Consider the following 26,748-nt stretch of genomic DNA (forward strand, 5'->3'; position numbering starts at 1 on the left):
CCTTTGATACAGTTTCTCATAGTGTTCTGGTGGAGAAACTGGTAACTGCTGGCCTGGATAGGCACACCCTCCTTTGGGTTAAAAACTGGCTGGATGGCCGGGCCCAAAGAGTGGTGGTAAATGGGGGCTAAATCCGGCTGGAGGCCGGTCACCAGTGGGGTTCCCCAGGGCTCAGTGCTGGGTCCAGTTCTGTTTAACATCTTTATCAATGACCTGGATGAGGGGATTGAATGTACCCTCAGTAAATTTGCGGACGACACCAAGCTGGGAGGCTGTGTCGATCTGCTCGAGGGTAGGGAGGCCCTTCAGAGGGATTTGAACAGACTGGATCGTTGGGCTGAGGCCAATGGCATGAGCTTTAATAAGGCCAAGTGCAGAGTCCTTCACTTGGGGTATAAAAACCCCAAGCATCGCTATAGGCTCGGGGAGGAGTGGCTGGAGAGCTGCCTGGCGGAAAAGGACCTGGGGGTGTTGGTTGACTACCGGCTTGATATGAGCCAGCAGTGTGCCCAGGTGGCCAAAAAGGCCAATGGGATACTGGCATGTATCAAGAATAGTGTGACCAGCAGGAGCAGGGAAGTGATCCTGCCCCTGTACTCGGCACTGGTGAGGCCGCACCTGGAATATTGTGTCCAGTTTTGGGCCCCTCGCTTTAAGAGAGATATTGAGCTCCTGGAGCGAGTCCAAAGAAGGGCGACTAAACTGGTCAAGGGGCTGGAAAATAAAACTTATGAGGAGCGGCTGAGGGAGTTGGGGCTGTTTAGCCTGGAGAAGAGGAGGCTGAGGGGAGACCTGATTACGGCCTATAAATACTTGAGAAAAGATGGTGGGGAGGTAGGGGAAGGGCTCTTTACATTAGTGATGGGCGATAGGACAAGAGGAAATGGGTATAAGCTTAGTCAGGGGAGATTCAGGTTGGATGTTAGGAAGTATTTCTTCTCTGAAAGGGTTGTCAGCCACTGGAATAAGCTGCCCAGGGAAGTGGTTGAGTCCCCATCCCTGGATGTGTTTAAGAATAGGGTGGATGAGCTACTTGAGGATATGGTTTAATGGGGATTAGGGATGGTTGGACTCGATGATCTCTAAGGTCTTTTCCAACCTAGAAATCTATGAATCTATGAATCTATGAAATCCTTCAGACAGTAGTTCTTTCTTGCCTATATCTATTTGTGTGACTGCTCTTACATTCCTGGCTCTGTTTTTGAACAGTTTTTAAAAATACTACCTAGAAAACAGTGCAGCTTCTGCCATGCTTTACCCCACATATAGCAGAAGTTGTCACCAATGAATTCTTCTGCTTAGTTTTGACCTCAGACTGTTCTACAGTGCACCTATTTTTCACTACTGTCCTTCAGTTTATTCAGTCATAGGCAGTATATTTATTTCTTTTTGTGGCAGGATCTGAAGATCTCTCCCCTTTCCTGCATCTCAGCTGCTTTTCCTGCTGCTTACGGTCCCCCATCTCTGGCATTTTTTTCAATTTCTCTGAGGGTCACTATTGATGGAACACAAAGCCAGCAGCACATGTAAATAATTTTCTTCTTCTGAGTAAAATAATCTCATTGAAAGGCAGGATGAATTCTGGAGCTGGCACCAGAGAGGGCAGGAGGGAGCAAGACCTCTCCCTTTCGGTAGCAGCAAGCCGTAAGTTGGGTTCGGTGTCTCAATGAACCTCTGGCTAGGTCAACTTAGTGCAATTAGTTTCAGTTTCAAGTCCTAGTATGTAAAAGAAACCACACTGGTTGTGGACTGTGCTGTAATTTCTATGGCTTGTAGGTGAGATACACAAAATAATTTTGTTTAGGTATCAGCCAAGTATAAAATCTAGATACCACTCCTTGGTCTACTTCTTCAGGAACCTTGAGGAGCCCTTGTTTGTACATAGTGCCCAGATTTGTCCTCTTAAATTATGTTTTTGTTTGTAGTAGAGTGTCTAATTGTTAATCCACTAATTTATATGCGTGATGTCTCAGCTTTTAGATATGCTTAAATTCTACACTGGCTTTGAAATCAATGATCAGACTGGAAATGCTTTGACAGAGAATGAGATGACAACAATTCACTATGACAGAATTACTTCTTTACAGGTAGGTAGACGGCAAGGTGCTTATGGAAGGGAAAGGATTTGATTTGCTATTTTAGTCTAATTTCCATTAATTAGTCTTAATTACATTAAGTAATTTCCCAAAGCAAACCTCTTATTTTTCCTATTGAGTTACAGGAGTAGTTTTGACTTTCTGTACCACATGGAAGACACTATTGCTTCAGTGTTATGAATGTGGCTATGACTAAATAATATGCTTTAGCAAAACACTACCATTTTTCATTTGATATTGTCAAGATGAACTGTTTCCATTAAATCTATTCAGAAGGGAAAGCTAAGTGCTGTAGGAGCTTAACTTATGATGGTGCAGTAGGTGGCACCATTTCTTCAAGATCAGTACACAGATATGGTAACAATGGTGGTCCCTTATACGCAAGAGACAAATGAAAAAGCCATGTTACTTTTAGCCATATAAAGATAGTTACACTTTTCAGAATTTTTCCCATCAGTTTTAACAGCAAAATCCAAGGAAGCGTGGTTAAATTAAACTTGGTCCTTTTTTTTTTTTAGTTTTCTGTAAGGCTAGATGTCTGCCCCCTTATGTTTTACTTTAATGACAGAACAAATGCTGATAGGAGGATGTCTAAAAAAGACACTGCCTTGGAAGCACAGGAGTAACAAATAGGTGGTACTAAAGAAGAAAAATGGAGTTTTCACTTGTTTTTTATTTCTGTCCTGGTAGTGTCCACAGGGTGCTATGTATTATGAATCAGAAGCAGCTATACTGTTGTACAAATACTTAGATTAAATTAATTATTAAATTGTTTCATTAATATGCTTAAATTCCATTTTTGGGCTTGGGTCTTTTGTAGAGAGCAGCATTTGCACATTTCCCAGAGTTATATGACTTTGCACTCTCAAACGTAGCTGCAGTAGATACTCGTGATTCACTGGTGAAGTTATTTGAACCTCTTAGGTAAGTTATCAAATGAAACTTGGCATGAAATTCAAGTTCTTTGTTCTCAGTATGTTTTATTTTAACAAATTTCTAGCCTTTTTCTTTCTGACTTTTCATGTGCCTTTTCAGGTCTTTCTGACTTATTATGGTGCCTTTACATCTACTGAAATAGGGAGACAGGAAGAGTTTGCGTCCACTAGTAGAGAAGCACTAGAATTCCAGTAGAAGAAAAATACCTTTATTTTCCTTTTTTCTAATGAATGTGAGAAAGTACTAATTTTCTGGAAAATGGATAGCTGCTTAAAGTATTTGTAGCAGTAATTAACTTATAGTAGTTAACCTCTTAACTTTTTTAACTTAGCTTTTTTTACTCTGTTCTGTACAAAAACTATAACAGAAATCGTGAAAGTACACCACTGTATTTACTGCATTGTAAATGCTGTGATTAAAAGGATAATAGTCTGTATTTTGACAAAGGCAATGTGCAGTCTGTTTTCAGGTACATGTCTTGGAACAATAAAAAATATTCACGCCATATTTATTGCAGATAAGTGGTTCCGCTTACACCTGTGGCTGAACACAGTTCACCCATGGAAGTGCTCTAGAGCACTTTATAACTGTTTCAAAAATAAATATTTTCAATCTCTCAAACTTCACTTAAAATACTACGGTTTCGGTGTAAGTGACTCAAGCTTCTGTTTTTTCCTTCTGCTGTGCAGCTCAAATGTTCTCCACCAGGTGGCTTCATACCTCTGCCTGCTGCCGCCCCTTCCCGACGGGGAGGACTCGAGCTACGAGAAGGCGTTTCTGCTGGAGTTGCTGGTAAAAACATAAATAAGATTGCTTGTGTCTTTTCATTGCAAACTCAAGATATGGCTTAATCTAGCAGCTGTGCTGTAGTAAAGTAGCCATTTAAGACCTTTTGCTGAACCACCTGTGAACCACAGCAGTGTTGTAGCAGTAAACTGCATGCTAAGGTGGAATTTAACACCATTTAAGTGTTTGAAAACATTTGTTTATAAATGTAGTTTCCCTGAGAAACTAGTATATATGTGTGTGTAGTATAACTGTAGATGTCAATAAGCAGAGTCTTGGCAAGAGTTTTGAGCTCTTCTGGAAGAGTTGTTGCTCATAATGTAGTAACCTGTTTGTTCCCTTTAAAACCAAAAAATCTGCTAAAGTAGATCTAAATATTCAGTACCCATTTGGTTCCTCAAGCCCATTTGAAATACTGTTTGATGCACATAGTGTTTTTTTCATTATTCAGTGTATAATGATATTACTGTAGGTTTCTAATCTGATACCAGTATTAGAATGGTATATCTAGTTTTTTATGTGTTTTTCATAGGCTTATTTTGTGGTTGTTGATATCTTTAAAAATCATTGATGTAGTTTTCTAAGGTTTATGTGGTCGTAATATGCTTATGGGTGCCATGGAGAGATATTTATTCCGATGACATATTGTAGTATTGGGTGGGGTTTTTTTTCTCTCAAAGAGGGAATTAAGACTAGCTGCTCTTGAATGAGCAGTGTTAGCTATTGACTGTATGTTTTATGGAAAGCAAAATAAGTTTCATTTGAAGTTCATTCGCTGCTAAGCCTTAACTGAATGTTTTCAGTTCTGTTGTGCCATTTTTGGTCTGCTGAGTAGCCTGATGATTGTTTGACTCTAGTACTATGACTGATAGTTGGACTATGTGGTTGTCTGTGTTTTGATGTCACTGTGTGCATTTAGTTATATTTAATTAAGAAAAAAAAACGCAAAACAAAACCAGAACTTATTAAAAGAGAGAAAATGGCAAGTGACCACCAGCAGTCTTATGGATTGATGTGTATGTTCCAAAGATAGCTTTATTGTACCTTTTTGACTTAAAGAATTTTAGAACGCATCCTTTCTTTAGGTTTCCCGTCATGAGCGACGAATATCTCAAATTCAACAACTCAACCAGATGCCTCTTTATCCCACTGAGAAGATTATTTGGGATGAAAATATTGTACCAACTGAATATTATTCTGGAGAAGGTATGATTAGTAGTTCAATAAATGCTGAAAAGGACAGTAAACGCTGAAAAAAAAAAAAGCAGTTCTGATGTCTAAGTTCATTCTCTCTTTGGAACTTATAGTTGGTCCTTTGGCCTCTTCCAGTGTCCTAAAGTAAGGTCAGATTTTTTGAGTTGTGAATTAGGAACTCTTAAGATGAAATTGTTAGCAAATTTATAGTGAATTTAAAGAAAAATGCAAAGGCCTGTGTTTACACAGAATTGTTTATTTGCTTCTAATCTGGGTAACAGATGTGCTACACCACCAGCTGTGGCACAGGTAGTTACTGTAAGGTGAAACAGGTTGTAAACATGCAGCAGAAAAACTGCTGTCTGTGCTTTTCTCTTAAGTGTGTTCAAGAAAGCCTTTTGAAAAACGGGGGGAAAAAAAGGGTGGTGATGGGAGGAAATTAACACTAATTATTTTACTCTTTTATTCCAAGGTAGAAGTGTAGGCATAGTCACTGAAAGGCAGTGTATGCACTCTAAATGTAGAACCTTGTGTTCTTGCTCGATGCGCTCATGGTGCTCATGATCAAGGAAGCAGACGGCAGGTACTGCAAACAAGGAATTACGGAATTTTAGGCTTTGCAGTAGACAGCATGTGTATTTTTGTCTAGTTACTTTAAAAAACTGTTGTACGTTTTGAAATCTCATGCTGAAAATTTTAATGTGGATCATGAGAATTTTCATTAGGAATGTGAAAGTTTTGATTTGGAACATGGAAATTCCAAATAACTTATCTCTACAAAGACCAGTCTAAAGCATGTTTCTGGTTTCAGCAGTGAGTATTCTGTACCCTCCTCCCTGTAATTTTGTTTCCGAGGCTTTTTTTGTGTAGGTGTAAGCCTTAAGTTCAGCTGCTTAGCACAAATCATTTTTTTTGGATAAATTGTCTGCAAAGAAGTATTAATCAGAAGAAAGAAATTTTTGACATTTGACCCTTTTAGGTCAAAACGCTGCCGTATAAGGCAGGGTTATAGGCAGCAAAGGATATTTTTTTCAAGCAAATATGATATAAATGCCCTCTAGAGATCTGCCCAAGACGAGATAAATTACTCGTTTGTACTTTTAAAATACAATGCGTGGTATGATGCAAGTAGTTGAAAGCTGATTCAGATTCTTCTAAATAATAGGTCTCCTGATGGAGTTGATCCTTTAAGAAAAACAAACCCCAAAACCAAAGAACAAAAAAGCCCAAAATAAAACATAACCCCAAAACAGAGTGATTGCGGCATTTTTCTAGGAAATTAATATATGAACCGAGATTATTATTTTTTTTAATTTTATTTTTTATTTCAGTGAACAACACGTAGGTTGTTCTAATGCTCTGGAACATTAAAATTTTTAAGTACAAGTCAAGGCGGCTTTACTGTCATTCAGACTGTATTGGAACGCTGACTTTACAGAACTTGTGCATGCACTGTATGCATGTTTTGTGTTTTATTATCATAATATATTCACAATATATGAGTTATTGCTTGGGGTGTGAGGGGAACAGAGAGAAAGCAGCTCATCACACCTGTTTCTGTACTGTTTTGTGAATTTTTAATAATGCATGAAAGAAATTTTATTAATGGTGAAATATAATTTTGGCAAGTAACAGTGGTTACTAGTGCAAACATTTTCTCCTTCTGTGGTGAACTCTTTTGCAGTTACTATCTGTGTATTGATAGCACAGTTGTGAAGCATTTCTGTTGCTGTCAGACTGTTACAAGTATTTTTCTATTTTGCTTCTCTGAGTTTCAGTTTACAGTTTCTCTTTTTAATCTCCCTATATTCTCCAGCCCTGATTTCAAACAAGACAGTTTTATTTTTGTTGTCTTTTTTTTTTTGCGTGTTCTTAAAAGTAGCTGTGTTCTTTTGGTCTGAAACATAAATAAGAGTAATTTAGCCCAAGAAAGAGAAGTGAGTGTTGGTTCTGTTTTCTTTTAAAAAATGAGGGAAGAAGAATATTTGTCTAGTAAATGCTGTGCAGCCTTAAAGAGATGTTGCTTCAGGCCCTGCCCTTTGTGCATGTAGCTAACTTTACAGTGCAGGGTTTGTTACTTGGTGTTGGGAAACGTGCTAAAGTATTTTATCACCATGAGGCTTTCCAGAATAGAAATTACTGTGTTCTGTTGCTTTTCTTCACTGCCCTTGTATATCAGTGTGTATGAAAGCCAATACTTATTACATATACCAGTGAAAGGTTTCAAGGACAATATTGCAAGTTACAAAAGCCCGGTGCTTTCACAGGTGTTAAGCAAACTGGAACGTTAGTCCAGTAATGTTAAATGGGTAAAATGTAAGAATTTTTAGTATGGAAAATTTTCATCTAAAGCTCTGCAAGCTTTAGGACCTGTCTAGAAGTTTTAATGCTCCTTGTTTAGTTAGATCTAATCTTCCCATGTATTTCATTCTCATTAAAAAAAAAAAAATCTATATAGAAACTTGTGAAGAAAGTTGTGTATTAAAATTTGATTTCTTGGCTTAAAACTTTTTTCTACATTAATGGTTTTTGTGGCTTCTAGTAAACATAAAAGATTGGAATTGGCGGGTTCTTGGAGAATGCATTTTTTTTTATTAGTTAATGAACCTTTTTAATGATCATTTAATGGTGGCTTAATTGTTGAATTGCCAAAGTACCATTATTTTGCCCTATGTTTGATTTTTATAAAATCAACTTTGTTGTAGTCTGAATACAGGGAAGGATTCAGTCTTTAAATAGTTCACTGTATTACTGCCAGAAGGATGAAAATTTCTTTATCATTGTGCTAGTTCATTTAGATAAAACCTGAAAATTTGGCAGAAGGAGGAATAAAAATGTGTATTTTTTAGCGATGTATATTTACAAAAGGAATAGTTCTTAGGATCTCCCAGGATAACAGCTATGCCAGTTACAGAATGGTGTGTGTATGTATTTATAAATTTGTAGAACCAGTATATTAATTCATCTTTTTTTATTTATCCATTGAATAACTCTTCCCTTCCACCGTTTACCCCCTTAGGCTGCCTTGCGCTTCTCAAATTGAATCTACAGTTTCTGACTCTTCACGACTACCTTCTGAGGAACTTCAATCTCTTCCGCTTAGAGTCTACCTATGAGATCAGACAAGATATTGAAGATAGTGTCAGTAGGATGAAACCATGGTAATATTTATTAACTGATGTAAATCAGTCAGTTCGACTTCAGTTGTAATCAAAGTGCATTTGAGAATGAGTTATTGATATTATGTATATACAAATACATAGTAAAAAATGTATTTTAAATTATTACATAGCTACTATGTTTTTTACTAACTTCTTCCATGAGGTGTTGCCATCTCGTGGAATGATTTTGTAAGAGTGTGTTGATATGTATCCCTATAGATGTGTTAAGACAGTATGTTGGATGCTAACAACCTGCCTTTGTTGTGTTAAGACAGATGAGTTAGTTTTTCAAAAGTACTAAGCCTTGGCTGACATTATGAAATCTGGAAACTTTACCAGCAGCTCTTCTAGTTCATGAAAGGTGTTACTAGGTATTCTTAAATTCACTATCTGCCACATTCTCATCCTCTTTCGATTTCAAGGGGTAATTTGGTGTGATACCTCTTATACTTAGTAGGTTCATTATCTTCCGTTTTTCTTCTCTCTCTGAGGTGTTGTTTTGGTTTTTTTTTAATGCCAGCATAAGTTGCCATTGTTTCTTGAAATATAAGAATAAGTCAGTTCATGTTATGCTTCAGTTCTAAAATGCAGGATTATGTGAATCTACTTTAGAAGCATGTAAAATTAAGACTTCTACTTTTGTCTTAGAGCTGGCTGTGCGGTAAATTGGTTCAAGTTTAAAAAAGAACTGAATCTCTTGCCACGTAATGACTAACAAAACTTTGGTGTTTGGGTTTTTTTTGTTGGTTTGTTTTTTTTTTTTTAGGTTGTCAGAATATGGAGGTGTGGTCTTTGGTGGATGGGCTAGGATGGCACAACCCATTGTCTCTTTCACAGTGGTGGAGGTGGCAAAGCCCAATATTGGTGAAAACTGGCCCATGAGAGTACGAGCAGATGTTACAATTAATTTGAATGTCCGAGATAACATCAAAGATGAATGGGAAGGTACTTACATTCTTTGAAATAAAGTGCTCAAAATAAGTGCAAATACACTTTAATGTAATCTTATTTGTAAGAAAGGGGTTTTGTTTGAAGATACAGTTTTGCCAATCTTAATACACTGTTTAAAAGTCAGTTACTCAAATTTCAAGTCGAAAAAGTTTATACTTTCCTAAAATGAAGATTGAAATTGTTCAAGTATTTACACATCCATTGGGAACAGAATGTTTATTATTTCAGACTGATGTCATTCAATTTGTAACTGTAAAATTCTATCCTTTACAGGGAATATGGAAAAGTAACTTAGCATTTTCAATTAATGTGCATGCTAATAATGTCATATTGCAAAAGTAGTGGGGAATGTTATATCTGTCTCATATACAAGTGGGGAGGACAGGTTTTGATTTAATTCAAACCAGTGGTTTTTAGTAGTTTTCAGTATGTTTGAATGTTGTTAGGAAGTGCTGACTGCACCAAATATGTTTCCTGTAAGTGTCCATAGGCGACACTTCTTTTGCTCGGGGTATTGAACTTTAGTTGACCGTGTTGGCAAGTGACATAGAAGGCATGTACTTGTACTTGGATTATCAGTAAATGTCACTCTCTTCTTTTCTGTTAGACAAATCTGTTAAATGTGCAGGAGCTGCATAGTGTGATTACAGGTCACGTAGCACAAATGCTAAAGCTGGAGCATGTGATAAATAAGCAAATACAGGTTTGAGAATGTAGATTTCTATTAAAGAAGGAAAGCTAGGAGGATGGCAACAGTCTTCACTATACTGAAGGTAGCTATATAGTGGTGCATCTAGTTTGTTAAATACTAGAACAGTCTCTGATTTCAAAAGCAGTAATGCTTTAACTTAATCAAAACTGAGACGAAGAATTGCTGAATTGTTGCCTGATGTAACAGAGTCTTGAGGAAACTCATATGAAAAATACAGCATGTGTTTACTAAATTTTGAAGGTGTCTTAGATCTGTGAGAATCTGTAGGTATACCGAAGAAAAGGATTAGTGTTCAAAATTATAGTAGTGACTTGAAGAAATTGCATTTTAAAAATAGAGTGTAGTCCCACAGGAATGAACATTAAGATGCTAAACTTAAGCAAGAACAAGTCGCTGCACAAATGCATGTTGAGGGAATAACTTGTTAGGCACTAGCTCTGGAGAATGAAAAGAGTCGAGGTCATCATTGCTCAAAAGTAAATGTAACTCCACAACAATATGTTACTGCTGAGGGAAAAAGAAAAAACACTCAACCAAGTCATACTGGTGTTTATAAACTGGAATGTAGCATGGAAGACAAGTAACTTAGTTAAGTGGTCTTTTACCCTATTAATTAGATAACTAAAGTAACTTTGTTTAGGATTTAGTGCCTAGTTCTAGGCACTGCACTTAAATTGTTGTAAATAGAAAATTGGAGGCTGGTCCAGAAAAAAGCAATGAGAATAAGAGATTAATGACACGCTACTTTTGAGATAAAACTAAAAACATCTAGATGGTGTAACCTAAGATTAATGGGAGAAGAAATATCTTGAAATAAATACATTTCTTATCATGAAAAGAGAAGTCAATTTCTTCTTTTCATATCTGAAGTCCTAGCAGATACTGGTGTGCAAATTAAAAGAAAATATATCAATATCCTATGATTCTGTGTCTTCTAAGTTAAAGGCATATTTTGAAACAGAATACATTATTCTCTGAACAGGCTGGGTTTTATTTAAAAAAATTTTTTGGGTATTCTATTGTGTATATATATATTAAAGAACAGAAAAAGAAAATTACATTCAATCGAATCACTGAATGTTCCTTTTTGGAATCAGGTCTGCGTAAGCATGATGTCTGCTTTTTGATTACGGTACGTCCCACACAACCTTACGGCACCAAGTTTGACCGACGACGACCTTTTGTTGAGCAAACTGGCCTGGTGTATGTCAGAGGCTGTGAAATCCAGGGCATGTTGGATGAGAAAGGACGTGTTATTGAAGAAGGTATGGTATATCAAAACTCTTGTGAAAGATTTTGTTTGTTTGTTAACAGCCTAATTGTTGACTTGCTTCTCCTTTTAGCAATGCTAATTGAATTCATTACCTACTTGAAAGAACAAACCTATTCCATAAGCAGCCTGAGAAAGGTTAACTAGTTTTCCTCTGGTAAAACATGGTGTAATTAGATTAATTAAATAAATCCAGGACGTTTTGGTTTTAGGAATAAAATGGCTTGTATTCAAGAACTCTTACTAGAAATAGGATGAACACATGAAATAGAATATTTGTAATACCATGCAGAAATTATTTTCATGATATGAATTTGTCTAAATTTCATTTCAGGAATGATTATAAGATCATTCAACTTATTTGAATGATAATCTGCTTTTAGCACTACTTCAAATTCTAATCTTACTGTTTCACTATGGGCAGGACCTGAACCCAAACCAAGACTTAGAGGGGACTGCAGAACATACAGAGTATTTCTGGACCCAAACCAGTATCAACAAGACATGACCAATACAATCCAAAATGGAGCAGAAGATGTTTATGAGACATTTAATATAATAATGAGAAGAAAACCAAAAGAAAACAATTTCAAGGTAGGGTACTGCTCCTTAACTCTTAGGATACGAGTTTGTCTGAACGTGTCAGCAGTACTGAGATATGTTCATTTTAGATGCACATAGTTAAGCTTTTTAGGTGGTGTTGGATCACTTCAGGAAGTTAGATCATGTCAGCTGATGATAACTTCCCCCTGCAGCTAAATGTTGAAGTAACTGAAAGATCAGAACACTACTTCACTTGAGTATATAGTAAAACATTAGTTTATAATTTCAGTCTTTTAACAGGTAGCCTACAAATTGATTGTATTCAGCCTTTTGGGTCAAGGGAATACGTGGGACATTTTTGTTACCTGATGTAATAGTGGACTGTAGGAAAAGGAGTAACTCGTCGAAAGGTGAAAATCAGATAAACCTGTTAGCTTTTTGGAGCATCACTGGATCACTTTCTTACTGGGCTTTGGAGGATTTCAGACAAGATTTTTGGCAGTGATATATTTGATAGTCCTTATAGACATTATATGCTAACTGGAGCCTTGTAGATTGAATGGTGCTTTTTTTCCTACCCTGACAGTTTTTACAGAGTTGCAGTGCATGATTCTTTGGCGTTTCACTTCCTTGTGTATTAGGGGTACTGGTGAATGAAAAGCTGGACATGAGCCAGCAATATGCGCTCACAGCTCAGAAAGCCAACTGTATCCTGGGCTGCATCCAAAGAAGCGTGGCCAGCAGGTCGAGGGAGGTGATTCTGCCCCTCTGCTCTCGTGAGACCCCACCTGCAGTACTGCATCCAGCTCTGGGGTGCCCAGCACAGGAAAGACATGGACCTGTTGAAGCAGATCCAGTGAAGGTTCACAAAAATGATCACAGGAATGGGACAGGTCTCCTATGAGGACAGGCTGAGAGAGATCAGGTTGTTCAGCCTGGAGAGATCTGAGGAGATCTTCCTGTGGCCTTTCAGTACTTAAAGTGAGCTTGTAAGAAAGATGGGGACAGACTTTTTAATAGGGCCTGTAGTGATGGGACAAGGGGCAATGGATTTAGACTAAAAGAGTAGATGCAGACTAGATATAAGGAAGACATTTTTTACAATGAGGGTGGTGAAACACTGGAACAGGTTGCCCATATTAATGGTAGATGCCCCATTCCTGGAAACATTCAAGGTCAGGTTGGGTGGGGCTCTGAGCAACCTGATCTAGTTGAACCTGTCCCTGCTCACTGCAGGGGTGGTTGGACTAGATGACCTTTAAAGGTTCCTTCCAACCCAAACTGTTCTATGATTCAGTCTCAACAGTGCTTTGCAGAGAGGAAGGACCTGCTGGCAACTTTCTAATGCAGCACGAGGTACTGTCGGCCTTTTTTCCTGTGACAGTGCATAATTTTGTATACCTGAAGATACTTCTTGCATACATGCTTATTTCCTTTGCTGTTGGATCGTTTAGACCTTTGAATCTTTAATTTTCCTTTAGTTTTCCATTATGAAAATGACATGAATGAAAAACTGCATTTCTTTTGGTGCCTGTCGTGGTTTAGCCCAACCGACAGCTAAGCTACCATGTGGTCACTTGCTCACTCCTCCTTCTCAGTAGGTTGGAGAGGAGAGAAATGTAACAAAAAGGCCTGGGGCTCAAGATAAGAACAGGGAGGGATCACCCACCAAGCATGGCCCTTGGCAAAACAGACTTGGCTTCAGGACTAATCAGTTTTGCTTGGGGACAAATCAATTTAATTTGTTAACAGTTAATTCAGAGAGGATATCGAGAAACAAAGCCAGATCTTAAAACAGCTTCCTCCTACCCCTCCCTTCTTCCTGACTCTACCTCTTCCTCCTCAGTGACATGGGGGAATGGCATGGGGGTTGCAGTTCAGTTCATCACTTGTTATTTCAGCCGCTCCTTTCCTAAAGCGAGAGGGCTCCTTACACTCTTTCCCCTGCTCCACTGGCACCCCTTCTCATGGAAAAAATAGTCCACAGGCATTCTGCAACGTGAGTCCTTCCCACAGGATGCAATTGTTACCCATCAGATTGCGGGAAAAAACCCGTGCTGGAGCGGAGTCACTGCTTCTTAGGACGCAGCCACCTGCTCTGGTGTGGGGTTCTCCACGGGCTTCAGATGCATCTCAGCTTGTCGTCAGTCTCCATTAGCATGGGGGATCCTTCCCATGGAGACAAATCTCTACACACTCCTGGAAGTATCTCTGCTCCAGCTTGGGCTTCTCCACAGGCTGCGAGAGGATCTCTGCTCTACCATTTCTCTCGTGAGCTGCAGGGGGGCTGCCTGCTGTCTCACCACGGGCTGCAGGGGAATCACAGCTCTGGCACACCTCCTCGTGCTCCATCTTCACTGACTTTGGTGTCTGTGTAGTCATTTTCTCTCAGATCTCAGTCCTCTGCTGCAGCTGTGCCGGGCCCAACTGGCCCAGTGAACCTCAACAGTCCCAGCAGGATGAGCTCTGCCCAGTGGATGCCCTGGGAGCGGGACGCTTCAGACCTCTCCAAGCTGCACTGCTGCGGCCATCTCCAGTCGAGTGTCGGCAGCCCAACATGGGCAGTTGCCCACCTGGGAGGCTGGGAGGCCAGCCCCCTGCCTCCCCCCTCTCTTCACTGTAAGTCCAGCCCAGTTCGCATTGCTTTGTCCCCTTCTTAAACACAGCATTCACAGAGGCACTGATTGGTTCGACCCTGGCCAGAGAGGAGGGTGGTCTGACCTGGTGAAAGACCATCTGACCGGTTTTGGAGTTGGAGAAGCGTTCTTGTAGCTCCTTACAGGGTCTATCTCTGCAGCCCCTCCTCTGCTACCAAAACCCCATCACAAAAACCCAGCACAGTGCCTTAAAATCACGCATTTCATAATTGAAGTGATTTTTATTTTAAAGGATTCTGCAGCAAGTTCTGTGCAGGTGGATAAAGAGGGAGACAGCAAGACTTTGGCTTTTTATTTTCTATATCTGGAAAGATGCCTCTGGTGTGGAAGGTAGCTTGTGGTCTGCACAGAGCATTCTGATGCTATCCAGCTGTGGATTGGTATACTGGAAATACTTCATAGAGAGTCCTTTATAACTTTACATAAGTAAATAAAAAAAAAAACCAAACCAAACACCAAAAACAAACAAAAAAAAACACCCAACCAAAAACCTAGAACTGATTGTTAATGTTATATGTCTGTGACTGGTTCATTTTACATTTATAAGCATAAGTGCTCTCTGCCAAAGCCTGTTGGTGTGCCGGCACTATAGATGTGGTTTTTGTTCACAGATATGTGCACTTTTGTGTAGTCAGTGGAAGGTGCGGCAGTGAATGCTTAAGTTTGCTCAGAATGGCTGTTAGACGTGAGCGTAGCTTTTAAATTCGTACTGTGTACTTGCAGCTAGTTTCCAGGCAAATCACCATGTAAACCATTCTGTGCTGGTTTTTACTTAAGTCTCATACATTGATTTGTCAAGGCAACTAAGATATTTCCAGATTTATCACATGACTGCCAGTTTGGATTCAAGCATTCCATGTCATCTGCAAACCTTTCTAACGTTGGCTGGATAAAAGAAAACAGGGTATCACTGTGATGAGTGTTGGTAGCATATTGAGCAGATAGAAGGCAGCTTGAAGTTTTAAGATGAGCTTGTAGGAGAGAAGACAAGAGAACACTTGTGCAGTCTTAGTAAATTAAGTAGATGAGACAACCGTGGAAATGCAAATACAATGTGTTTGCTGGAGGTGACACCACTACGTCACTTCAGTTGGTCAGCAATGTTAGTTCTTACAAGAACTAATGTTACTATTTTCACATGTATAGAAGTTACTTTTGAAAAGCCGAAGCAAAGTTTTTGTGATGTAAAACCAGCACATTAGCTGTTAGGGATGTATTTCTTAAACTTTCCTTTGAGAAATTGATCATCTAGATTTAGAAATGCTACCTGAAGAAGCCACATTTTCCAATTTATTTATGCTTTTCTTAACACAAATGTATTTTGCTATGCTTAATATACATTTAAGCCAGAGAAACTTCTTCTATATTTGCAACAAAAATATAAATATTCTTAGTTTATATGGGACATGTCCATCAGTATATCTTGGACTTGGGAGTAATTGCACAACCTTCAGGCTTCAGAAGTTAAATTCAGGACCTCTCTGGTCTTGCAGGTCACATACTAAAATGTTCATAAGAGCAAGAGCATCAGGGAAGACTCTTTGAGCCATCCCCTTTATTATAAGATGGGGCCGAGCTGAGAGTATACTTTGTGTCACAGTGATATTTGATGCCAGCTGTATTAACCTATGCACATTCACTTCTTCCAACAGCTGGGAATTTGACTATCCAGAGGTTCCTGTACAAGGACAGACCTGCTACGACATGTTTCCTGAGTATGATAATTAAATTTGAAACAGTAGGAGCCATTCTGCTGCTAGACAATCAAGCAGCCTTTTTTAGATAAAGAAAGGACAGAGCATATAACTTAACATCAGTCTTAAATTTTATAGCATTAAGTTGCCTTTGAGTTAATAACTTTACAGAGCTATCACAGAATCCACAGCGTGGTTGAGATTGGAAGAAACAGAATCGCATATTCACGAAATGGTTGAGGTTGGAGGGGCCTCTGAAGATGATCTTGTCTAAGCCCTGCTTAAAGCAGAGTCAATTAGAGCAAGTTGCTCAAGATCTTGTGACTTTTTACAGTTGGAATTGGATATCTCCAGTGATGGAAACTGCATAATGTGTCTAGACAACCTGTTCCAGTGTTCAATTACCTGTACAGTAAAAACTTTTTCATATATTTAAGTGGAATTTCCTGTATCTCAATTTGTGTCCATTGCCTCTTGTCCTTTCACAGGGCACTACTGAGAGAAGTCTCATTCCATTGTCCTTACTTCCTCCCTTTTTTTGTTTTGTTTTTTTTTTTTTGTTTTTGTTTTTTTATACAGACTGATAAAATTCCCCAGCACCCCTTGAGTCTTCTCTTCTTGAGGCTAAACAATCCCAACTTTCTCAGCCTCTCGTGTAACAGATTCTCTAATCCCTTAATCATCTTCCTAGCCCTTTGCTGGACTCTTTCCAGTATGTCTGTTATCTCTTGTCCTGAGAAGCCCAGCAGTATGTTTGCCATCCGTTTGTGTCCATGTTTGATGATATGGTAAGTTGGAGGATCTGGAAATCAGCACTGGCTTCATATCCTGTGTTTCTTCTGCTGAAGAGCAGGTGCATGATATCCTAATACCAAGTTTCAACTAAGGCAGTTGTTGAAGACTTACCACTAAAGTAGCCCTTTAACAGGAAGACCGAAGTTCAGCTACCTCTTAGTTAAAATGCACACTGACTGTCAAAGTCCAGGGTCTGAAGCATTGGTGTTTTCATGGAAAGGGGAAAGGAGAGAAAATCTGACATAACCACAGATGAGTAGAGAAATTAATTTTGGGGTGAAGAGCAAGCTTTTGGAGGGAAACTTAAGCTGGCTTCAGGGATTAAATTTATAGGGTTGAAGGAGAAACCTTAAGCTGCATGAGGGTGTTCTTGAATTTATTAGATTTCTGATAAGACCTGGGTCTAGGTTTTAGGGTGGCTGAGGCATTCGTTTGCCATAAAGTTGAGCGTTACACTAAATATGACTTACACTGATCAAAGTAGAGAGTAATTGTTTTAAAATGCCCTGTGTCTGTCGTCTTTAGAAGGCCTGACATAAGGCTTACCATTTGCTCCTTCCAGAAGTTGATAGCTCAATCAATATCCACAAAACCGAAATATTTTATAAGAATATGGGTGTGGAAACATGTTGGCGACTCTGTGGAGTCATCAGTTGTATTAGTGAATTTAAGTGGGGAAAGAAAGGGTTGAGAAGGAAGGAAGGAAGGTGCACTCTAAGATTATGCTTAGAAGGCCAATGTGCACCAGGACTATAACCACGTAGAAGTTTTAATGCGTTTTTGGTACAAACAATATGGTCTTACGAAAGTCCTGCACAAGAACCTCAAGCAGAAATATGTGTAGCTATTTAAAAAATGTGAATTATTCACTCATTGTAAAACCAGGACAATAAGCGAGGGCCATAGCAGGTACTTTATTCTCTTTATAGGTTGTTTTGAAGTATGCCTTTTTTTCTCCTCTGAGTGTTCTGGAATGAAAACTGTACTGATGATTGTGGTCCTCTTCACTAGCTCCTTACTAACAGGATAGTTTAAGAATTACATGGTTTGATACCGGTGTTAGCTGCATATATATTGACTCAGTCTAACCAAACACCTGTCAATTAAAGACTGTTATATGCTAGCATCTTACAATAGACTTGATTAGTCTTCAGTATGTCACATTTTCTTGGTAAAAAGTCAATCTCTCCAATCATATTTTTTTCTGTTTTCTAATTTGCAGGCTGTTCTGGAGACTATTAGGAATTTGATGAACACAGATTGTGTAGTTCCTGACTGGCTGCATGACATCATTCTCGGCTATGGAGACCCAAGTAGTGCACACTATTCAAAAATGCCAAATCAGATTGCAACTCTGGATTTTAATGACACTTTCCTGTCCATTGATCACTTAAAAGCTAGCTTTCCTGGATACGATATTAAAGTGACCATTGATGATCCAGTTCTGCAGATACCACCCTTCAGGTGATCTCAGCATTTCAAGTACTCCTGGTCTGTTATTCTTGCTGAAGTGCATTGTCAGGTGGAGTTGAGTTCAGTGGTTGAAGGGAGGTGCTCTTTCTTTTAAGAAAAGATATTAATATGTTAATACTAAGATTTAGATAGTTGTACAACAGAGTTAACTATTCTGCAGTTAGACTCGTTTTCTGTACAAAAATGCATCAGAACATTGCTTGTAGATCAGCCTATTGAATATATGGGAAAAGCAACAGTATGAGATGGAATCAAGACACGTAGTATTCACTGCTGCATTATGGTGTCTAGTCTCCTCAAGTTCAGCCTGAAGATTTTTAATGACATAGTTTCCTTTTGTGTCTCATTAAAGCAAGCTAAGAACAGCAATTTCAACATCAGTTAAAATTTAAGTTTTCGGAAACACCAACCAAAATAAAGGGTAGATTTAGATTAGATATAAGGAAGAAATTTTTCACTCAGAGGGCGGTGAGGCACTGAAACAGGTTGCCCAGAGAAGTTGTAGATGCTCCATTGCTGGAGGTGTTCAGGGCCAGGTTGGATGAGGCTTTGGGCAACCTGGTGTAGTGGAGGGTTTCCCTGCCCATGGCAGGGGGATTGGAACTAGATGATCTTTGAGGTCCCTTCTAACCCTAACCATTCTATGATTTAAGTCTGAAATCCCATTTTGCTTATTTTATTTTAGCAATGGTTTCTGAAATAGAATGCCTACCTTTGTGACTGCTAAATGAGATTTACATGTTTTGTTTCAGTGGTGCTGTTGTGCAGCAGTTTTAGGCTTGACTGTTCTGTCCCTCCTGGTAGACCTCCTTGGACTTTGGCAACTGCATTTCACAGTTCATAGTGTTGGAGAATATTTTCTTCAGCTGGACTGAAGAAACTATATCTTTTTTCCCATATAAGTTAATGATAATTGAAATATTTTCTTTTGAAGGAATAGATTTGACTGAGGAGGGAAAAGATGGGTTTAGCTGCACAGCAGTCAGCTCTTACCGTGGCTAAACTGAATCTTGAAAAGCAGGGAGGTGATCTTCCATGCTTTTTTTTTTTTTTTAAGCACTGCATGGAGAATACATGTGGAGAAGGCACTACCACTATATAATGATACAAAAATAGTCTTAAGGTATCAACACAAGATACCACACATAATTTCCCTCAATGAACTAGTGTTCATTTTCAGTTCATAGATTAAAATACAGATAGCTCTTTATGAAGAGCTTTTGCTACTGCTACATATGTCCTGTAAAGAGACTGAGAGACTAGTGCTGTTAAAGATGTCTCTGCTGTTGTCTCAAGAGAATTAGATATCCATTGAAATTCCTTTGCTGTGATTTGTTTCTGAATTAGAGAAGCTTACTAACATGATATAGACGGCTATAAAAAAATTAAAACGAGAGGATAAAAGGCTTCATGTGTTGAAGCAGTTTAGAACATTGACATATGTGTGTTTAAAAAAAAGCATGCATCAGTTCTAGAACAAAATCAGGTTATTACTGCTGAACAGACAGTGCCGGTGGCTTTCTGTTATAACTTTACTCCTGTCCCTTCAATTTTTATTTATGAACTCTTTGCCTTCAGTGTTTTTCCAGCTGACTGTCAGCACTGCTCCTGGCTTTTCAAGCTTTGTAAAGAGCACTTGTGACACACGTTTTGTCAAATATGCTTTCTTAAAATCAGCTTCATAAATTTGTCATTCCTTTTCCTTCTCCTTGTTAATACTTTGTCATCTGCAACTCTTTTTTCTGTATTGTGTGAAAGTTTATCTTAATGATGACAAAAAAAATCCTTCTGTATGAACTTCTAAGATAGTCTGGTATCACAGGGAACTTGTTAGAAGTGTAGTGTTAAATTATGTGTTTCAGGATAACTTTCCCAATAAAAGGAGGTAAAGGAAAGAAAAGAAAAGAGGAGGATCGGAATGAAGAAAAACCTGAAGAAGCTAAAACACTGATTGTAGAGCCTCATGTCATTCCAAACAGGGGACCATATCCATATAATCAACCAAAACGGTAATAAATGGGGGAGAACTTACTTACAAATGGTAACACATGTATAGCAGTTCATTTTCAGAAATACTTAAAAAATAATATTGTTCATTGTAAACAAAATGTCATTTTGATTTCATTGCCAAAACAAGATGGGATTTGTGAGGCTGTTTCATTTTATATTTTAATCAAACTATTCTATTGTCCCCTCTCTGTTAAAAAATTCCCTCGAAGAGCAATGAGAAATACTGTCTTTTAGTGTTGTGTCAGGACTTTGAATATTGGGAGAATTGTACCTAAAAAATTTTATATCATTCTCAGTGAATAATAACTAAAGACAGACAGTTTTTTAGATGGGATGATTTTGTTACATGGGCAATGTGATTTACTGTCTTGCTGAGAAATTGCAAGATTGTCATATCTATAAAGCAAGTGATGACACTAAACTAGGAGGAGTGGCTGACACACCTGAGGGCTGTGCTGCCATTCAGAGAGACCCGGATAGGCTGGAGAGTTGGGCGGGGAGAAATTTAATGAAATACAACAAGGGCAAGGGTAGAGTCTTGCATTTGGGTAAGAACAACCCCATGTACCAGTACAAGTTGGGGACTGAACTGTCGGGGAGCAGCACAGGGGAAAGGGACCTGGGGGTCCTGGTGGACGGCAGGATGACCATGAGCCAGCAATGTGGTCTTGTGGTCAAGAAGGCCAATGGCATCCTGGGGTGTATTAGAAAGGGTGTGGTTAGTTGGTCGAGAGAGATTCTCCTCACCCTCTACTCTGCCCTGGTGAGACCGCATCTGGAATATTGTGTCCAGTTCTGGGCCCCTCTGTTCAAGAAGGACGAGGAACTGCTTGAGAGAGTCCAGCGCAGGGCCACAGAGATGATTAAGGGAGTGGAGCATCTCCCTGATGAGGAAAGGCCGAGGGAGCTGGGTCTCTTTAGCTTGGAGAAGAGGAGACTGAGGGGGGACCTCATTAATGTTTATAAATATGTAAAGGGTGACTGTCATGAGGATGGAGCCAGGCTCTTCTCACTGGCATCCAATGATAGGACAAGGGAAATGGATATAAGCTGGAACATAGGAGGTTCTGCTTAAACATGAGGAAGAACTTCTTCCCAGTAAGGGTAACAGAACACTGGAACAGGCTGCCCAGAGAGGTTGTGGAGTCTCCTTCTCTGGAGATGTTCAAAACCCGCCTGGACGCGTTCTTGTGTGATCTAATCTAGGTGGTCCTGCTCCAGCAGGGGGATTGGACTAGATGATCCTTTGAGGTCCCTTCCAATCCCTAACATTCTGTGATTCTGTAAAGAAGTTAGTTGTAATGATGATTTTAACTTATTTAAAAGTTTGAGAGCGTGAAGTTCTGGCAAAACATGTAGCCAATTAATCAAAATCAAACTTGTTAAAATAATTGCTTTTATCAAAACTGTTGGCAAAATCTATCAATTCTCTGATCTCGTTTTGCTATGTTACAGCAATACTATTCAATTTACCCATACTCAGATTGAAGCTATACGTGCAGGAATGCAGCCCGGCCTAACTATGGTAAGAATATTTTTAAGGATTTTATGCACTTAGTTATTTGATTCTGACTTTAGGTACATTCAGTGAAATACCAGTAATGTCCATTTCTGTAGCCTTGCTAAGGTCATTTCTACTAATGGTTTAAAAATATGAAAAGCTAACATGCAAAGGTTCAACATCCTGCCATCTTCACGAAATCATACAGAAACACATTTGATCTTGTATAACTGTATCCTGTGTTTCAGTGGCTGAAGACTTTCCACAGCAACTGAATTTAGTTTTTCAGTGGTTGGATTGCTAGTTTTAGACTGTAAAGCTTTTGCCTTATCTGTCATTTTTGGCTGTTTTAAATTACTTGCATCAATTTTTAAGTTTGATCTAACTGCGTTAAAGGAAATGAAAGTCATTTGACTTGTCTTCAGGGAGCATTTTTCTGCTGTCTTGTGACGTGTAATGTGCAATCCTTTATATACTGCTGGCTTCTGGAACTAAGAAGTTACAAACAAAACCAAAGCTGTGGATTTGTTATGAAAATAATTTTTGATCAATGAATTTCTGCAAAGGTCTTTCAAGGTTTACCACTCTCAGTTAGACTTTGACTACAAGTACCTGTCTCCCAATGAAGTATAGTCTATCGTGGTAGTGACTCAGTGGAATATTTGAATGACTATTCTCTGATACTCTTAATTTCTTCTTTGTCTGTAGAGCCTATAATGCTAATTTTTAGGGTTTTGTATTGGTATTCATTAGTACCAATAATATATCTTCCTCCTCCCCTTCTTCCTCATGTGTTACCACTCCTCATACACTGTAGCTAGCACACAGAAAATACGTGACAAAGGATAAAACAACTTCAGTGAAATCGTATGCTTTTTGTCCCTGCCTGACTAAGTGTGCTGAAGTTAGTAGTCTCGTAGAAGCATATACAAATTACCCGAGTTCTTGGCAGTGTTTTTGAGTGTGGTATGTTTTCCGGTGGAGCACAGCAGAACTTTCTGGCATTGGTAAGAGTATCAACTCTACGGTCTATTTAGAAATTAAAGCTTTTTTTTGAATGCTGTGAAAATGCCGCAGTCATAGATGCTTCAAATTTGGTTATTAAACAACATTGGAAGAGGTTTTTTGGAATGATTTGAACTACTGGGTTTTACATAATTAGAACGTTTGTCTAAGAATACCCATGCCAGTGTATAGGACTATTGTTTTCTATCAGTAGTATTGTCAGTAGGAAAGAAGATTGGGAAATGAAAATCTTTATTACCCTTTTGTAGTATATAATTAACACACAAAATACTAGAGAGGGGGTTTCTAAGTCATCTAGGTTTTATTTTTGTCTTTTAAATAGCATTGCATACTGTTTGTTAGTATCATTTAGTATTTGTTGAACTATTAACAACCTTAAAATGTAAGTGAACTATTAACAACCTTAAAATTATAAGCTATCATCTACCTTGCTTTTGGAGAGCTTTAAAGATGAAAGGTAGCTTCCTGTGCCTGGTACTCCATCAGCTTTCGTAAATATTTGAGAAGATGGTTGTTATGTAATTTGAACTTTTATACTAAAACCACATTTGTTGATTTTTAAGAGGTATTAGAGAATGAGTATGTTAGGTCAAAAGGGAAAAACAATGAAAAAGTCAGCTTTTTGGTTTTGAGGACGTATTTCAGTTTTGGGGTTTGTTTTTTTTTTCACTACATCACCCACTTTTTTTGCAGAGAAGGCAGACTAAGAAAACAGTTACATAGTATAGGCCTGTTTTATTTTCTGTCATTATGTTATGTATTTCTGTCAAATATTTTGGAGAAGTAGAATCCTACTTGTTTTGGAATCCAGTGATCAATGAGATTCTTTAAAGCATGATTTCATAGCAATTTGTAATTTTATGTGTAGATACATATGAAAGCTGCTATTCTGTGTTTCTTAATGCTGAATGAATTACTTTGACATGCTTTATAATACTTGGATACTTTAAAATGTCTCAGGTGTTGCTTTTTGAATGTTGTTGGTATAATTGAGCCTATAAAAACATTAATTGTTGGTATTACTTCTATATCATCAGTTGTAGATTTTTGAGTAAAGAAAAAGAATGGACTCTTTTCTCTGTTTTTTATATCTGCTTCACCTTATTCTTTTTCGATTATGTATTTCGATGCTTTTTTCACCATTTCCTCTATGTTTAGCCTGTCCTGAGGCTAACACAGCCTTTTTTGTCTGAGGAGGTCTGTTTTCATGGGTTGTGAAACAGAGTAGTATTTCATATGCTGGATTACCGTATTCCTTTTAGGCAGGAATCTGCCTAACTAATCTAAATTAGTCTTTCATGATACGTTATATTTGTTCTTGAAGTTTACAAGAACCAGCCCATAACTGCTGGGTTACTGTATTCCTCTTAGGCAAGAATCTGCCTTCACATTGGACTAAGGCTTTCATGGTGTATGTACGTGTTCTTGAAGTTCACAGAAGCCAAGCAATTGTACATGAAACAGAAGATGATGTTGTTGTTGTTAATGTATGATTTCAGTGTCTTGTGAGATTGTTCTGCTTTTTTCCCAATGGACTATATTTCTGTATTTTGCTGTGTTGTGCAATATTCTGATAAGTTGTGTGTTGATTTTTTGTTTTAATTCTTTATTTGTTTTTAGGTAGTTGGTCCACCTGGTACTGGAAAAACTGATGTAGCAGTCCAGATAATATCCAATCTTTATCATAATTTCCCAGAACAACGAACTCTTATAGTTACCCACTCTAATCAGGTAAAGTGTCAGTCATGTATGAAATTTTCCTGTAAATAAAACCAAGAAGAACAGTAGGTACTGAGATGGTTAGATTTGGGATTGCAGTTGTCTCTTCACAATAAAAGTATGAGGTGGCTTGTGTGCAGTTTTGCCTGTTTCATAACGAGAAATTAAAGTTCTGAATTTCAGGTTTGTAGTTGTGAGCTATTTATCAGAGATTTCTGATACATTTAACTGGTTGAGGGTTGAAATTAGGAAGTATTTTGAAAAAGTGTCTGCACAGTTCTTACATTCACTACATGCATGCCAGATTTTTGCGAACTAGCTTTCTTGGACACTGGTTGATCTGTGCTTCATGCTTCTAAGGGAAGGCATGAAAGGTACCATGGCTGGTGTTCTTCGGCTGAATGCTGGCTTCCCATTCGTAAGAGATGGAGCCTAGCTGCTAATTCTCAAGCATATATAGTATAACAGTACTAACAATGATGATGATGATAAAGATCTTGAAGGTTTTTACTCTAAATTTGCGTTTGATTTGGAAGGATTTGCTTGGAAACCAGGGTCATCAGTTACCTGGTCTCCCTAATTAGCCTCTCCTATCTCAGATATGAATTATTTTAACTGAACAAACTACTTTGAAAACATTTCTTCTTTGTCCATCAAAGCAAGATCAGGCACTTACGTTGTTGATCAAAGAATGGTGGATAAGACTTCATTTTAGTAAGGAGTTGCATACCTGGAATAGTATAGGACAGTCTTTGAGTTACAGGAGAGTTAACAGGTAGTGATGTGGAAAGGGAACGTTCTCTTCTCAAAGAGAACATGTCTGTTGGGGAGAAAAAGAAGAAAGCAATTTGAGGCAGATAGAAGACGCTTCTTAGCTGACAAGACTTATATGAGAGCATGAACTTGAAATTGTACTTCAGGAAACGAATTCAGCAAGGTTCATTCCCTGTGCCTTGACACTGTACTTTAACATGTTTGCATGACTTCCAGCTGACTTGCAGTACAAGTGGAGCTTGCTCATCGTTAATGTTAGTGTTATAACTTGATGATCCAGTGCTTACGAACTTACTTCTTTGAAAAACACTGAATTGAGCAGTTGATATTAAGCTGTTGGAAAATTGAAGAGTTTAAGGCAGGAGACACAGCACATCTTGAGGTTTATTCAGCAAAATTTATTCATCCATGTAGAATAGAGTCACAGCACCTGCCAGTCAATAAGAGATCACACTCTTGTAAAGTAAAAGTTAAAAGGTTTAAAATCTAACAAAATCGATGTTTGCTAAGTGTGCTTCTTGAGACAGTTTTATAAACTGATAGCTTTATCAACTAAATTAACTGATTGAATCAAATTTTAAAATTGTTTTAAAATTGTAAAATAAAATTTTAATTGTTGTGTAAAGTATGCAAATACAAGAGTTTTAGTAGGCTAATTTCCCTGTTGTCAAGATTAAGAGCTCTGTTTCAGTATTAGCTTCACATTTGCTTTGGCTTCCATTTATATCAAAATAGCATAATTTTCTAGCTGGCTTACCAGTAATTCTTTAGTTTTCCTCTGCAAGAGCCTCTGAACTTCTAAAAACTGCCTTTTCTCCTGTGCTTGTCAATCTTTAGGCCTTGAACCAGCTGTTTGAAAAAATCATGGCTCTAGACATTGATGAGCGTCACCTCCTGCGTCTGGGTCACGGAGAAGAGGAATTAGAGACAGAGAAAGATTTCAGCAGGTGAGAAAGGAGATGCTAATCATAAACTTGCTTGCATAAACATCATAGCAAGTTCTATGTGTTGAATCCCATCTGTCTGTCTTGTAAATGAGCAAGGGGCTGTGTTTGACAAGTTTTACCTTTCTCATATTATTGAATCCCAGTAACGCAGAGTGAGCTTGTTTTCAATACAGGGTTAAATAATTTTGGTTCATATTCAGTAGGGAAACTGTGTTCTCTCGAGAGTCCAAAAGCAGACTCAGACAGTTGCTTGTTCACAAACTCAACTACTTGAATAAAAGTAGTTTGTTATATTCTGGGCCTGTGTACGTTTTAGAGAATTGATCTGTTTTGTGAGAGGAAGTTGAATAATAAAGGAAGTTTTTTGCAGTTAGGAATTTTTTGTGCAAATATGATGTTCCTTCTGCTGGCATGGTGAATATTGCATACATAAACATAAACATGAAATTAAACTTTCTGCTTTTAATTCTTCAGAACATGCTTGATTACAAAGTTGCTTATTT

The 26,748-nt window shown here is 38.2% G+C and overlaps 1 protein-coding gene across 1 annotated transcript in view; it reads left to right on the top strand.

Moving 5' to 3' along the window:
- Positions 1 to 26,748, top strand: part of AQR (aquarius intron-binding spliceosomal factor) — a 63,326-nt gene that overhangs the window by 15,343 nt on the left and 21,235 nt on the right. The window contains 13 exon segments of the mRNA XM_086613410.1: positions 1,974 to 2,087; positions 2,917 to 3,020; positions 3,722 to 3,824; positions 4,904 to 5,024; positions 8,032 to 8,173; positions 8,940 to 9,118; positions 10,934 to 11,101; positions 11,531 to 11,700; positions 18,018 to 18,259; positions 20,131 to 20,277; positions 21,734 to 21,803; positions 24,426 to 24,536; positions 26,136 to 26,245. Coding sequence (XP_086469536.1) covers positions 1,974 to 2,087; positions 2,917 to 3,020; positions 3,722 to 3,824; positions 4,904 to 5,024; positions 8,032 to 8,173; positions 8,940 to 9,118; positions 10,934 to 11,101; positions 11,531 to 11,700; positions 18,018 to 18,259; positions 20,131 to 20,277; positions 21,734 to 21,803; positions 24,426 to 24,536; positions 26,136 to 26,245 — 1,781 coding nt within the window.

Source organism: Tauraco erythrolophus, chromosome 6, assembly GCF_009769465.1.
Source record: "Tauraco erythrolophus isolate bTauEry1 chromosome 6, bTauEry1.pri, whole genome shotgun sequence".
NCBI lineage: Eukaryota > Metazoa > Chordata > Aves > Musophagiformes > Musophagidae > Tauraco > Tauraco erythrolophus.